Raw genomic sequence first — 16,206 nt, forward strand, 5'->3', positions numbered from 1 at the left:
TGAAAAATAAAATATGATATCTTTTCGCTTTTAGCATATTATTATGCACGCTATAACGATAACTTGACGTATTGAATGTGCGTGATTATGTCGTCGTCGACACCATCACTGAATTTTTCATGTACCTAGGTAATCTATAGATTCCGCAAATCGCGGTTGTTCCATCACACTTAGCTCAGCTCATTCCTAGTCTCGTTCTGAATAACGCAATAATTGCACTCGTGCAGGTGTAATAGATGAATACATCTGCATGTAATTTAATGGGTACAACGTTTAAATCGAAATCGGGTGCGAATGTTTTACATATTTATATAATTTCTTCTCGAGACTACAAATTACAATATATCATATATTTTGTGATATAGAACACTGTACTATTACTGCAGCGATAATAACAAATCTTGTCGCATTATTCCGCAGTGGAAATCTAATTAGTCGGCGTGATTGGAAGCCTGAAGCAAAAGCCCCCACCCCCTTCTCCCGGTTATCAAAAACGAATAACTTGAGCGTGACGCAACATGAAATTACTACATCACTTCGAAGCCGTCGATGGATATTCATCACCGCGTGAAAAGGTGCACGAGACGCAACGTCGCAAGTATGCGTCGGTGTAAAAAAATCACAGCAGATACAACCCCGTAAGTCGTTTTATTGTATAGTCTCTTATCGTCCTCGTCTAATGGAATGTGCCACTGCAGATATCCTAAACCATTTAAGTAAATTAATTTCGTCATGTATTCGTGCAAGTGTCATCGCGATGGGTGTGTGGCATTTTTGAAACGATAATCACGTCACAATGCCTTTATGTAATCGCATAATATATGCTTACTGTAGTATAAACATTATAATGTAGGTAGATTGTATATTTTGTATGTTTCGAATTGAAAAAAAAAACATTAAAATAATATAAAATGTTCTATCTCATAACGTATACCTTAACGATGACGAATATAGTACAACATGTGTCAGTGTCGCTATTATCTAATATCTACACTTCTAAAATAGTAAGTGCATACTTAGTAATAACCTAACTTTATAATATGGTTCTTAAATAAAATATATCCTCCGCTACCTTATAATTTAATCATTAGAAGCTCGCGATATACTTGCCCTTAAACATACGATTAAAACCTTACAGAATAGTGGCGTCCCAAGGCCAATTCCAATAGAAGGGGGCGGGAATTAAATATTATATTGAAAAATTACACTTAGGTATATATTATTATATATATATTAATTTGGGATTCCGTTACAAAAATCATTCGACAATTTTTTATTTTAGAATTCTCCCGTTTAAATATTATCTATAATAATTATATTTTTTTTTATAGGATTAAGGCTTCGACAACTGAGGTCATTAGCCTGAGGAACTGTAGGGGAAGGTACTGTAGGTTTTAACACGTGGGTTTTTGGCAGAATTTTGAATGGGCACCCGTAGGTTTCTGCCATGCCCGGTTGGGAGGCGGCGGCCTCTCTCTCCAGACACCGCGAAATGCCCAAAAAGCGATGCCGCCCGTGACCGAGATTCGATCCGTGCGTGGCAACCGACGCATTAGTCCGCTCGGCCACTCCACCCCCAATTATATTCTAATTGGTTATATTATATTTGTTTTCGTTGTCCACGATGGCCTTTGATTGTTGGCTGTTTTTAAACGAAGAAATGTGTGGCGGGTAGGCGGGGGAGAGGTACGTGTAGTACATTGTATTTTATTGTCGTTATAGATAATAGAGAACATCGAATATGTGACGCATATTGGTTGTGATAAAGGTGCAGCAGAAGATGTACGAGACGTATAGTGTGTACTATGCTTTCGTAAGTCTGGCAGGTATTGCTTAAAATATTGCCAAGGCTCATTATTGAGCGTTGACAATTATTTTGATATTGTTTCTTTTTTTTCATATACCTCTAGGCCAGAGGTTCCCAAACTGTGCGCCGCGGTGTGTTGTCAGGGGAGCCGCGGCTGTGCCTCGCTGACGACTATGTTATCTGGTCTAAAAATAAACAACGATATTTTACGATGAAAAAAAGGGGCGTAAATTTTATTAAGGGCGCCATGAGAAAACTTCAGTTCTTAAAGGGCGCCACGAGTATTAAAAGCTGTGATGAATGTATTGATTTTACAATGATGTGTGTGTGTTTTTTTTTTTTTTTTGTGTCTGCGTACAGCATAACTAGTCGAAATAATGCTTCGATTTCAAACTTAAGGGGTGGTTTCCGATGTAAAATTGAAGATCCTTGGTGCATTATAGAGGTCAAAACTAAACATTTTCCAACAGTTTTCAAAAAAATCGATATTTTTATATGGTTGTAATTCAAAAACTAATCACTGTAAATACTTGAAATTTTCACAAAATGTTTATGGTAGTGCTATATATATACAGTTTAATTTTCAAAATTTTTTGACTTTTTTTGAGTTATTTATAGACCACTAAAATTTTCGATTTTTTTGAGAATTTTTTTTTGGAAGTGTCGGTAAAAAAATGTTGGACGACCAAAAAAACTTGAAAATTTATTACACGGTTCCTTATGAGTTGTTCTTATTGTAGCTAAAAAAAATTAAATATCGTAAGTCACAATTATTTTTAATAAGCGTTTACAGTTCAAAATTTTACGAAATCTATCGAAAACGCGAAAATTTGCAAGTAATTTTGAAGTTGAAAAATCATAAAATTTTTTTCGTTTATAACTAAGGATTAAAAATACAATACTAAGTTTTCCATAAGTTTTCCTTCAAGTAGCTATAGAGAAAACTCTAAGCATCATTATTTTCTTTTTAATTCTAAGATTTGAGAATTTAATACAAGGCTCATAATATATTTTTACAATAGCAGTTGAAAAATAAAATAAATGTATAGCCAAAAATTTTTTATAAATGTATTCAAATTTTAATTTTGACAACATACGTAAAAATCACAAAAATTCGTAAATTATTTTATCCTAGAAATTCATAAAAACTTTTCCTTTTATACCTAAGATTTGAAAATTTTATACAAGGCTCCTAAAATATTTTTACAATAGCATTTGAAAAATAAAAGAAATATATAGTCACAAATTTTTTTTAAAGGCATTTAAAGTTCAAATTTTGTCTAAATACGTAAAAATTACGAAAATTCGCAAATTACTATAAGCTAGAAATTCATAAAAATTTTCTTTTTAAATCTAAGCTTTGAAAATTTAATACAAGATTTCTTAAAAATTTGTCAATCTTTATCACAAAATAAATGTCCACCGGAAATTCTTATTAGCATTTGAATTTCAAATATTGACAAAAATTCGTCAAAACCATGAATATTTGCAAATTATTTTTTAGTTCAAAATTCATAATATTGTTTGTATTTATATCTAAGGTTATAAAATTTAACACCAAGTTTTCCATCAGTTTTGCTTCAAATAGCTATTATAGAGAAAATTTGAAGCGTCATTTTAGGAAAAATGTTTTGAGCGTTTGAGTTTTAAATTTTTATGAAATCGCGTAATGATAACGATTTATCCTCAAACCAGGTATTCGTATATCTATGATAATATAAGGTATTATGAATTATGATAACTACATGATAACTACACTAATTGATTAACCATGCCATGTGCAAAATGCGTCTTAATTGAAAAATAAAATATTTGTTTCAAAATAGAATATATGACATTATGACAATATTTAAATATAATATATCCTAGACTGACAAATCATCTCCGTTCAGAATCGTTTTTCGTATACAATGATACCTATCATTGCATTCAAATTTAATCCCATCCATTACAGTAACCTACTGTACAGCAGAGCGACATCCACGACTTACCCGCTTTTTTTAAAATTAATTTAATAAAGGCATTTAGCATTTTAGCATAACCCAGAGAGCACCACGAGGAGGTGGCTTCTTTTACTCTCAAAAAATGTATTTTTTGTTTGTGAACGTTAAATTATTATTATATAATATAAGATATAGGTATTTGTCATTAATTGTTACGACGTCAAAATGTTAAAAATGTAAAAATGTTTAGTAAAAAATATTTAATTTAAATGTTTTGTATAGTTGAATGATATAGATTTAAGAAATTTATACCAACTTATCTCTTCTTTATGATGGTACTGTTGGATTTGTCTTTGTTTTTTAGCTGTCGTTCTTTAACTTTCCTATCTTTGAAAAATGTTGTAAATAGATACTATTTAATTTGATGTAGACATCAGTTTGGACTTCTTTTATAACACCCAATTACATACCAATTGGTGGAGAAATACAATAAAAACTTTTGTTAAAGAATGCATGAAAGGACTCACATGCATTAGTCGTGCATTAGTCGCCCTTGTATTACGTCCGTATGTTGATAAAAATTCTGATATCAGATTTACATAGACAAGATTGTCACAATCCATATTATCAATTAGTATCGATATTAGTTATACGTTATAACGTTATATCAAACATAAATCATGTTGAGACAGTGCTTTCCAAAATTTTAAACATTAAAGATGGGCATAAAGAATGCAATTATTTTTAGGTGAAATTAGGGAACTATTTTATTATATTTGGTCGAAAAGAGGAAAGTCGTTTTTAATATTTAAAAATGATATTAAATGAACATCAGCGAGGGACGAACGCTACCCTCCGCACCACTCACTCAAGAACGCTTTGCAGAATCTTGACTCTTGTGCAACCCTTCCGAATATAAATTTCGATACGGACATCACAAAACTTACTGACAATTACTCAAGGAAGTATTTCCTAAAAATCCGACACACATGACAGTGAAAACACATGTACGAACATTTCCGAATACACGGTGAGATGTTCAGAATTTTCTTAAAAACACTAAACAGGTTTTAAAAGTGAAATTTAACAACAACGTAACGTAGTGTGATGATTAGCTCTATGGTGGATCCGTTTTGTATTACCTATTCTAAATTGCGATTCAAGGTCGTGTGAAGAACAATATAATAATGTATTATCGTTTACGTATGTTTACATATTATTATTATGTGTTTAAGAGTAATTAAGATGAAAAACAAAAATTATATAAATACGTCACGACTGCGTGTTACACATTAAATCATTATATCATAATATTATAATAAATGGAGTCGATCGAATCTGTGGATTATTTTTCATAATTTTATTATTTCATATTATATTACCATTCTTTATACTATTATTTCAAGTTTCAACTTCAATAAAACCACTGTACATATGTCATATAATTGGCGTGGCCCGTTTTGTGTATAATGTGAATAAATAAATATTATTATGTAAACAATAAACGTTAACTCTACTCGGAAATATTGAATGCCTAGTAAAATATTATATATAAAGATCAACTTATGTAATTTTGCAGGAAGCACACCACTTGTCGAGGAAAATTGTTCACGGACAAAATAAACCTTGGTTAGTGGTTACCGGTTAAACATCACGGTGTGCGTATTAATAGTGCATAATATTATATTTTATGTAAGTACTAAAGTACGTCATATTGCTGTACTAAACTACTCGGCTGACGAGTACGTTTTGATTAATTGGAAATTTGGAGTGTCATATATACCTAGGTGATTTTATTCTTTGTTTTGATGAACACTGCGACCGAGTTTACACGAGTAAAAGCATCGAGATGTTATTTTTTCATAACTTTATACAAATAATAGAATATATCATAGAATTTATTTTTATTTTTACCGCGCTCTCCGTTCGAAATTTCCGACAACTCAGCGATCGATAAAAAATTTAAAATTCTAACAGAGAATGTATAGGTATAGTAGGTTGTCTTCCTAGAATGATCGAGCAGGTTGTCGTAGTCACTAAATTATTCTATTACCTACGATAAAAATTATGTGAACTTTAATATTTTTTTACTGTGTGTATACCTACTACGCATAATGGCCAACGTTTCGTCAAATCTTAAAAATAAATGTATCACTATTATAGTATTATGCAATGTATACTGCAAGACAGTATTATAGTCTGACACTAATGTATTATAGGTAAGAGTGAATTATTAACAATATTTCCGATAGTTATGTACACAAACTATACGTCAATATTGATTAAGTTCGCTCGAAATCTATGTGGATATTCAGGTAAATATTTACTGTAAATATTAATGTAAGTTGTAACATTGATGTTTTATGCCCTACGTGTGCGTGTTTTGTTCTTAACATTTATCTGAAAAAATACATTTTATCTAAGGTTATGGTAACGTTTTTTTAATCTTACAATAATTTTTTCTCTCCGTTTTTAATTTGTGTTCTAGCTAATATTGATACATACAACACAGATTACATACGACGATGGGGTACAGCGCAACACATATATACATGAAACCCATGTATATATATACAAATATAATTTTTTTAACTCGAACTCGCTAGGTTGAAATATTATAAACGAAAAGATAAGTAAGCGGTTTGGAATAAGACGTATTCATTTTTTAAACGGAACTTTGGAAAATACCATGCGTAAAGAATTCAATCAGTTTTTTCACCATTCATTTCGATAATCGACGGCAGTTATAAACTTTTAAAACTTTCGGTATACACATTTATTACTCATTAAAAAATGATTCAAGGTATATCTAATGATATTGTTGTACTCAAAGAGGACATGCGATTAAAAGATGTGGACAGAACGGTCACAAATCAGAATTAAATATCCATTTATCTAGATATATTATGCAGTATACAATATAAATACACATCACGAGCAGTGTTGAATTAAGACGATTATTTTTCTGGGGGAGGGGTGTCTCACTGTTTTGTCGGTCATAAATTTTGGATTTATGAATCATATAATTAGTTATTACAAATTACAATAAGAGGGAAGTTTTAAATTTAGAAATAGTGTTACAAAACAATTTTTGTTTAACGCTCATCGCTCATCAGTGACAGGATTCTGACAGTTGTTAGGTGGGCGAATGAAATTTAAGGGAAATAATTTGCACCCTCCGCATGCCTGGATTCTCTACACTATGAAGAGTATAAAGCGCGTAGCACAGCTGATATAGTATTATCACGGGATACCGCGTAAAATGTAAGAAGTATGATATATAGGTGTAAAGATAGGCGGTACTCACGACGGGTTTCCTCCAGCAAAATTTCGACATCTTCGTCTGTCGCCGCGGAATACGTGTTACGTGACTATAATATATTCGGATCGTCGGATGATTATAAAACACGTAATAATTAGATATTAATAGCTCTCTGGCGACACCGCGAATCTATCACAACGCTTCGTTACCTAATGCGCAGGTGGTCGCGACACGGTCGGAAAACAAAAGTGATATAATAATATTAATAATATTTGATTTAATACATTATTATCATCATCATGATATTATTAAATATGCACGTAAAGTTATCAGAACAAGGAAGATGATAATAACAACGCGTACCATATAGGTGTGCTCCGCACCTCGCACGGTATAGAACAACACGCGGTAATGTACCTACACTTGATAACATAATAATATTATCATAGCAAATATTATAGCCACGAGCGAGTGAACTTCGCACTCCCGCGATGGAGAGCAACGAATAAACGTCTAAATGTTCGGCCTCTCGGTTGGTTGGCGAGATTAAAAACGCGTCACTGTGCATGTGCATAACAATAATATTATATTGTATAGGAGGCACTTATTATATTATTATTCACATCTTTAGGGTCCTTCGTCTTATCGCGGCCCACGTACATATTAGTGTTAGTAGGTACATTTGGTGATAACTATAACTATATAATAATGGTATATTCAGTAACCCACGCGATAAATAAGATGTTATATTGACATTGTGGGAGGTGGGTCGGGGTGGGGGGGGGGTATTATTCGCGCAAAATGTATAATAATAATTAGGGCCCGGATTTTTATGCAAAAATTATTGCTAAATATGCACATATTTATGCACTCAAAAATTCTAAAATATGCAAAAAAAAATTTTTTATTGTGTATTAAAAACAAAAATGAACATCTTAAAACAATTACAAAATATATTAGGTATGAGAAAAAAATACAATTTTTATATCAATATAATTCTGCTCACAAATGTGTACAAACTATACATTTATATCTATTGCTTAACTAAATAAACGCAAAATTAATAAAATAATAATAAAAAATGTAATATTAATTTTGGAACGAGTACCAACATGAAGTTACGAAATGTGATTTTATATTTTCAAATTCGAAATTTCTACGATTGTCATATAGCATTATTAATAATAATATAATATACCGGCGACACACCGTACGGGTGGATTATTAGCGTCGGTTCGTTTTGCTATTTTTACTCCACACAAAGTGCACCGCAGTTCGTGGCATTGTTATGATATTTATAATTATTATCCGGCTGATAGGAACACCAGCCGATCAGGACTTGGTTGATAAAAAAAAAAACTTGCTGAACCATCTTCGTTGTGCCGCCGTCTTAGCGACTATACTCGACAAGTGATTACGCGGGTCTCCATAAACAGGGGCCGTGCTCACCCCCTCCACCAAGCCCATATTTCTAAAAAAAATGTAAATTTTTAAGTACAAAATTACACAAAAAAATCATATATTTCTATTGAAAGTATTATGCTTATTATGATAGTCCTCCCCCCCTCCCCCCCAACAGTCTTCGGAACCGCTTTTGACCATATACACCATACGAACTGAACAATAGGACGTACTCAAAGACTACTTCGTAAATAACTTGATGTGCACACAACTTATTTCTTAATCAATTTGATGGCCATGTTTGCCTACGTTATCGGTCATTTATGGTTGTGTACGTTTTACGTTTTGTTTTTGATATCTTCTCATTTCAATTAAAACTAGTTTTTTCATTATGACATTTAAACTTGCATTTTAACTAGTTTTAATCAGTTAAAATCAGTTTTGACGATTGTGGGTTATTAAAACTAGTGTTGAACTAGCTTTGACAGATTTCAGGTCTTAACTGTATTAATATATATTAAACATAAGTTTAGATACCGTATTTAGTTATAAATATATCAGCTGGTACAGGACTGGATTGAGCAGTCTCAGCCCTTCGGGAAATATTTTTCAATCAGTCCGTAATTTGTTACACTAGCCCATATTGGACGAATTTTAATATTAATAAAAAATGCTAATGACCTTATCACGTATGTTGACTGTATACTTTTATATAGCTATCATTAAAATCGTTACGTTGGCATTGCGGAAAATTTATCATACTAGTCCAAAATGTTAGTGACCCTTCGAGATTTTCTTGAATGCTTGATTAGCCTATCCGGACCTGAGTTGGTATATTGTATATGCCTATTTAGTTACTGGTACATATAATTACGATTGTTGATTTGGTCAACAACAGGAAGGAATTAAACATTATTTGTAACATATTATTAAATATTTATTATAAAATTCTTTCCAAATTGTACATGGAATTATAATTTATCGTCCAATAAAGTACATTTAGAAACCTAGAATTCAGACGACGCGCAGAGCGGACTATTATAATTTGTTTTTATAAGATTTAAAAATAATATGAAAACAAATAATAATTTATTTTTCAAAAACAAAGAGGAATGTCAGGAATGTAGTAACATTTTAAACTAAAAATAAGAGAGGGGGTTGAAAAATTACTATTTAAAATTAAGTTGAGGGACTGCATCCCCCCTTTCCACAACCAAGGACTGTACTGTATAGGTTACGAGCTTACAGATTTTTCAATATATAGACCTAGATTTTTTAAATTGGTGCTCTTCGTCGTCTCGAATTTAGACGTGTAGTCGTCGTCATAATTACAACGCTATATATACGATTTATAATATGCATTTATATTACACTATAATAATGACCGAACCAAACAGTGGTTCTCGTCTTAAGAGGACGCCACACCCGCATATACATGTGCTGTCATGACACGTGTCGTCTCCGTCTTACAAGTGATATACCAAATTTACACTCAGCAGTTCACGTTTTACTCCGTTAGCTTAAAAATTTGAGTGAATAGACCTATTATGAACCTTGATGGTAAGAACATTATCTGTATTTTGTTGGGAGTATTTTTACGATATTTCTGTTTTTAAGTGAGTTATGAGCATTTTTATTTCATAATTTATTATACGTGAATAACTCATTTAGTAAACTGAATGATCGTAAAAATACTTCCAACAAAACACAGATAATTAAGGAATGGATTTTAATTTATCTGAGATAATATTCTTACCATCAAGTTTCATAATAGGTTTACTCACTAAAATTTTTAAGCTAACGGAGTAAAACGTGAACTGCCGAGTGTAAATTTGTTATAATATTACGCACTTGTAAGACGGAGACAACATGCGGGTGTAGCGTCCTCTTAACATATTTATTTATTTTACTGATATAGTAATAGTTGGCATTATTCGTAGACATCTTATTAATAAATGAACTGATCACAGAAAGAGAGGTTCCAACTTTGTTAGAAAGATGTAGGTATAGCATCAAACTTAAGAGGGTCATAAAAAAACAAATTACATAATATCATGGAATTTATGATATTATTCCTTTTCCTGCTCTTCGTGTTATTTTTCATTAAATCGCGATTATTCTCTTATAACTGGCCACCCATATTATATAATATTATGTATTTTATAATATAACAATAATTTATAGACAAGTAGAATACGAGTGATCTATACAAGTATGACCGTGACCGGTGGGCGGTATAGTGACGTGGTGAACAATGTGTTTTTCCGAGCGTCGATTTTTATCGATCGCGACATTTGCATAATATACCAGACAGTATGAAAAACGATTCAATTACAATCACTCGTAACGCAATTCACTTGGTTTTTCATCTTTTTCGGAAATTGTTGTGACACTGCTCAGTGATTACATGTTTCGGTAATATTTTTTTAATGGGTATTCGTGCAAAGGCCAAAATGCGAAACCTTAACGCGCTATATGATACCATCGATAACAATTACAGAATTGTTTTGCTACAAAGTCTAGAATTCATTAAACGTATATTCAACAACAAATACGTATTGTACACGCGGCTGATTGTTTTATATTTTTGTTTACTTCATTTCTTGTTTTGTTATATCAAATTTAGATTTTTTGAATTCCAGGATAATTTAGATAATTATTTAAAATATTATATTTAAATGCATGCACGATGCAAATTATTAATCGGCAGTTTAGATTTTATATTACCATTTTTGTCAATACTAATTATGTCAAAATGATTATGTTTAAGTTAGTATTTTATATGCACCGTAATAATGGGTTTAGAAGTTCAGAAAAAAGTCTTTGGCAATCATTTCTGGGGCCAGAGTGGCGCAGTGGTCACGCAGTTGATTGCGACTCATACGGTCATCGGTTCGATTCATAGAAAAGTGCAAAAAAAAAATTGGGTGGTTTTACGCGATTACCAATTTCTCGTGCTGTTGTCTGATTGCGTCATTCGGTTACCAACTAGGTTCCACTCCACTGGGAGTGAAAGACCGCACATGTATCCTCTTGGAGAAGCAGAGTTACTTCATGTATATATAGTGATATATGTACATACATAAATAGATCACAATATGATCTCCCAACTACCCACTTGTGATACGCATTGACCTTAGGTCGCGGTCGTTTCAATGAACAAATAGAAAAAAAAACAATAATTTAAAATTTGTAAAACTTTTAAGACAGCAGAATTGTCTTGTATTTGACTTTATTTACAAACTAAAGCAAATTAATTATTCTGTCTAAAAAAAAAATAATAATAATAATATAAACACTCATTTGAATAACTTAAAGAAACTTTTCATCAAGAACTGACCTTTTCAAACACTTATAGTCACGTCACGCAAAGTTAAGTATCAATAATACTACACAACTGGGTTTGTTTTATTCACTTTACTACTTTAGTGTACATTTTTCTACAATTGTGTAACAAAGCATTTGGTAGATATCCAAAGTGTCAAATCACAAGTAACACATAAATAAAATAATAATGATAATAATAATAATAAAGTGGCTTGGTGAGGCGCGGTCGTACGCTCAATCTGCGGAAAACGTACTGAGTGTACGTACCGCCGTACCGGCCGCAGTTCCTACCACCTGGATGGGTGACCACCCGAGATTTTTAGCAACATATCCTTGCCACACATACACAAAACACGTGTTACAACCCTACCCACTTAAAAAACTACAAGCAAATACACAAAAATAACCCCTACTGTACCAACCTACACCCAATGACCTATGTTACAGCGGGTTCTCTTACAAAAAAAAAAAAAATAATAATAATAATAATAAAACTAACAAACAAATAAAACCGAGATGAATGACCGACCTATTATAAACGAAAAGTTGGTTTTTATTAGTTTTCAAAAATATTTTTCTTCGTCTACACTCGAAATACATCATGATATAATAATATACTTTGACATAATAATAATAAATAATATAATATGTATATTGCGTATATATGTGTGTGTGTGCGTATGTTTAAGTATATCCTATAATTAAGGCTGTTATATTTTCCAAATGTCCAACACAAATATTTTTTCAAAAAACCCTTGTTTTGTTTCTTATATATAAAATATACATGGAAATGAATATACATTATTTCGTTTTTGGGCAATATTTAGTAATAAGTATAATATATCAATAATTACAGAATGATATACCAGAATGATATCAGAATAGCAACGATATGATATTATAAATTTATAAATATATTATACCTAACGACAACGGCGCACAGGGATGGTATGGAACGGTGAAACACGATTGCACCCGTTCTACCTTTTTACATGCAAAAAACGCAACACGATTGCGCCCAGCAAATCAGCACGATTGCGCCCGTTTTATCTTTTTACCTACAAAAAACACAACACGATTGCGCTCCGTGATATATATGTCTTGCCCTTATAAATATAGGTCTTTGCCCAATATACTTTTTAATAATACAGTCGAAGTGATAAACTCAAAGTTATAGTTAAAAGTTCGAGTTAAACAAGTTCGACTCTATTAATATAATACATGACATTATGAACATTAATTTGTCATAGGTATTTTGTTTCATAAACGTATTTTCCCAATGCCTATGCAGGTATAACATAAAGAGTAAAGACATACAATTCAATATCAATATCTTATAAACAATAGCATAAGCATAAGCTAAATAATAAGCAATAACCGGGTATTTTAGTAATTATCATTATATTGTGTGTGCCAATACGAGTATTAAGCACTCCAATACTCGAGATAATATTTTACTGTTAATTTATCTTATCTGTATATAATATATCAGATAACATACTATGTAGGTATATACGTCAAGCGATACAGTTGTATACTGTAGGTCCGTAGCCGGATTTTACATTAATTGAGCTGCAGTTGACTGTTGGTTGTTGTGAAACGTGTTGATATTTTTGTTTTGTAAAGTGTGCCATAGAGCTAGTGAAGCTAAAAAGTGTTAAAAATGGATCCATCTACTCTAAAAAAGTTTGAGACTGAAAAGGGTAAGCCATGTATATTATTAGATGATGGTCATAAATATAGGGAATATAAAGTACTTAAAAACTTGGGCAGTATTCGCTATCGGTGCACTAACAAAAATTGTCAATCAAGTATTTATTTTGACAATAATGTGACGAAAGTGCTTGGCGTGCTTAACGAACACAATCATAACATTATTCCAGAAAATATCGTTAGTAGACAAATAGTAAATTCCCGGATAAAAAGAAAATGTGAAAACGACTTATTTACGAGACCGAATAAAATAATTAGACAAGAACTACGTAGCACTGAAAATGATTTACATACCGTTCATTCCGATATTAAGTTATGGAGGAAAAGTATATACTTAATGACTTCTCCCTTCGTGAAAATGTATTTCTACGAAATGCTCGCCTCTTCTCTATAGTATTATTGGTAGCACGTAATTTCACGTAAACTAGCACAACCTCCTCCGAAAAAAATCTTGTTCACTCTACTGCAGAGCATATTTTAATGTATAAAATACTTGGCACTAGAGTCGCCCAATGAAAAAAAAAGCGTTGAGACTGAAAAGTTGATTTCGCCAATATCTATGTTCCTTTAGTAGAATATTTTACCGACGTTCCAACCAGTAAATATTATGCTCTGCAGCTACTTCCCAATATCATAATATTATAAAAGTATAGTAGTTGTAGCAACGTAGTAACATATTATTATCAAAAAATTACTTTAACATTTATTTTAAGATAAATATAACGTATGCTTTTGGGTTGAATACAAGATTTTTTTTATTCCTGACCGATTTTTCGTAAGATTTTCGTTGTAATGGTTACTTATTAACAAAACATATTAATGATTCGTAGATTTTTCTTATGGAAGGAAAAATATCAAGTTGCTTGTCTTGGTTGTAAAACAAAAAATGATCTATTACGTATTGTATGTAATGAAATCAATAATGGCAGATTTGCATGTTAAATATATTATCAAATATCGTGACTATATCATATTTTTTACTGCACTTAAATTACTTAATGCATACCTAACATAATATATTATAGGTCGTATGTACATGTTATTTTATTATGTATACCACATATTTTGATTAAACAAATTGATCAATAAAATTTATTATGTTCTCCACTCGTCTTTAAACTATACTCAACTATGTATAATGTATATATACGAATGTATATTATTTGTCTGTACAGAACATGATATGGGAGTGGATTTACGCAGTATCTATATAGTTGAAGTGATATTGACAAAAAGAAAATTAATATCCGCCAGGCGCTCGTAATGGGCGATTAAAATTAAAATCTAGTAAATTAATTATGTGTGATGCACTAATGGGTAAACTGCAAGATATCGCATACAACTAAACACTTTTAAAAAATTAATAATATAAAAACGTGTATTTATTAAGTAGATCTATCTTTATATGAATTAAAAATAATTTTTTTGTGATAAAATATAAATAACGTTTTTGTTATTCGTAGATTGATCACACTTCATATTATTCGTATTATGTGACCGATTTTAAATCGCAATTGATGTATTCAGAAAAGAACATATAACTATAAAATATAAGTTGAATAATTAGCATTTTATATTTTTGGTGGTACCGTTTACAGTTATCCCGGGTCCGTCGTTATTACAAGTGATTTTTACACATAATATTTAATTTATAACCCAATCAATAATGAAAATTAATTTTTTAAATGTTGTTTAATTAATAGTTAATACTAATTGATAATCACATCAGACGTACTCCTGAGTTATTACACTTGCCACTTGTCTCCGTAATGGCAATATATTATTATTATACGCTTGTTGCTAACTTGTTTTTATAAATATTAATCTCCATTAAAAAACATTTTAATTTTAATATTTTTAACGTAATTGAGCTATACATTAATTATGATGTTTAATTTATTGGTCATATAATATTTTTAATTTTTAACCATTACAGTGTTATTAAAATATTGAAATTGTATAAACTATTCCGTGTTTAATAACCATGTAAGTGTTTAAAATTGTTCGTGGTTTTTGATTTCCATACAGCAGCTATTGGTAAGTACCTACTTGGTAATAATTATATATATACATAAACTTGATGTTTCTCTTTAAGCGTAAGGCACTCATTTTTTTAAAAACTATTTATGTTTCAAAATATATCTATTTTAAAAAATTTAACAAACCACCCTTTTTTGTAGTATATTATGTATATTGTATTATTAATATTAGTGATAAGGCTCGAAAATAATAAAAAAATAAGTTTTATGTTATTCAATGGTCAAAGATGTTCTCATTAGATCATAATCAAAAAAAATAAAATAAATTTGGCCACCCCTAGTGTATATAGGTATGCTGTTGCATTAGTAGTGAATGCGTGCGTGTAGCGTATTGTATATAAATCTGTGGGTAATGGAAAATGGAAAATGAGAAACTCGCGCAAAATGATCCTTACACGCATTGCGAACTGTTCCCACCCCACTACTATAGGTACGTGACATTAGTGCCGACGTTTCCCACCATAGGTTTACCTATAATATATTATTATATTATTTATAATCCCATTATTCGTGTTTGCTTCTACCTACAACGACGAGCGAACTTAATTAAGTTTTACCGCATATACCCATTACCCGTACTCCCTGTCGAGATTTATCTGTGTCTTTTGCGAGTGTGTGCCCACTCACCGAGCGTAATATAATAATATGTCATTATAATGTGTATAGATGGCGTAAAGTAATTATACCTCTCTGTAAAACCACACAACTCGCGCA

At 31.3% G+C, this 16,206-nt stretch overlaps 2 protein-coding genes across 5 annotated transcripts in view; one reads left to right on the forward strand and one right to left on the reverse strand.

The window, feature by feature from the left end:
* The window catches only part of LOC107163348 (serine/threonine-protein kinase NIM1-like), a 60,406-nt gene that overhangs the window by 10,102 nt on the left and 34,098 nt on the right, over window positions 1-16,206 (reverse strand). Inside the window, exons 1-2 of one of the 4 annotated variants that reach the window (XM_089218250.1) lie at window positions 7,058-7,391; window positions 1,905-1,992 (exon numbers count right to left, since the gene is read on the reverse strand). The exons of 2 other annotated variants lie outside the window; for them this stretch is intronic. Coding sequence is in view for 1 of the 2 variants with exons in the window: in XM_015510728.2 (XP_015366214.2) it covers window positions 7,058-7,087 (30 nt within the window). In the remaining variant the exon portion in view is untranslated. Of the gene's footprint in view, window positions 1-1,904; window positions 1,993-7,057; window positions 7,393-16,206 lie in introns of those variants that run through there. One more of the 4 variants, XM_015510728.2, reaches the window with a different exon arrangement.
* LOC149059043 (uncharacterized) overlaps window positions 13,312-16,206 on the forward strand; it is a 55,611-nt gene continuing 52,716 nt past the window's right edge. Inside the window, exon 1 of the mRNA XM_089218253.1 lies at window positions 13,312-13,443. Coding sequence (XP_089074379.1) covers window positions 13,404-13,443 — 40 coding nt within the window. The 5' untranslated portion in view covers window positions 13,312-13,403. The remainder of the gene's footprint in view (window positions 13,444-16,206) is intronic.

The sequence above is a fragment of the Diuraphis noxia genome, unplaced genomic scaffold (assembly GCF_037042655.1).
Source record: "Diuraphis noxia isolate RWA-SAM2 unplaced genomic scaffold, SU_Dnox_SAM2 contig0002, whole genome shotgun sequence".
NCBI lineage: Eukaryota > Metazoa > Arthropoda > Insecta > Hemiptera > Aphididae > Diuraphis > Diuraphis noxia.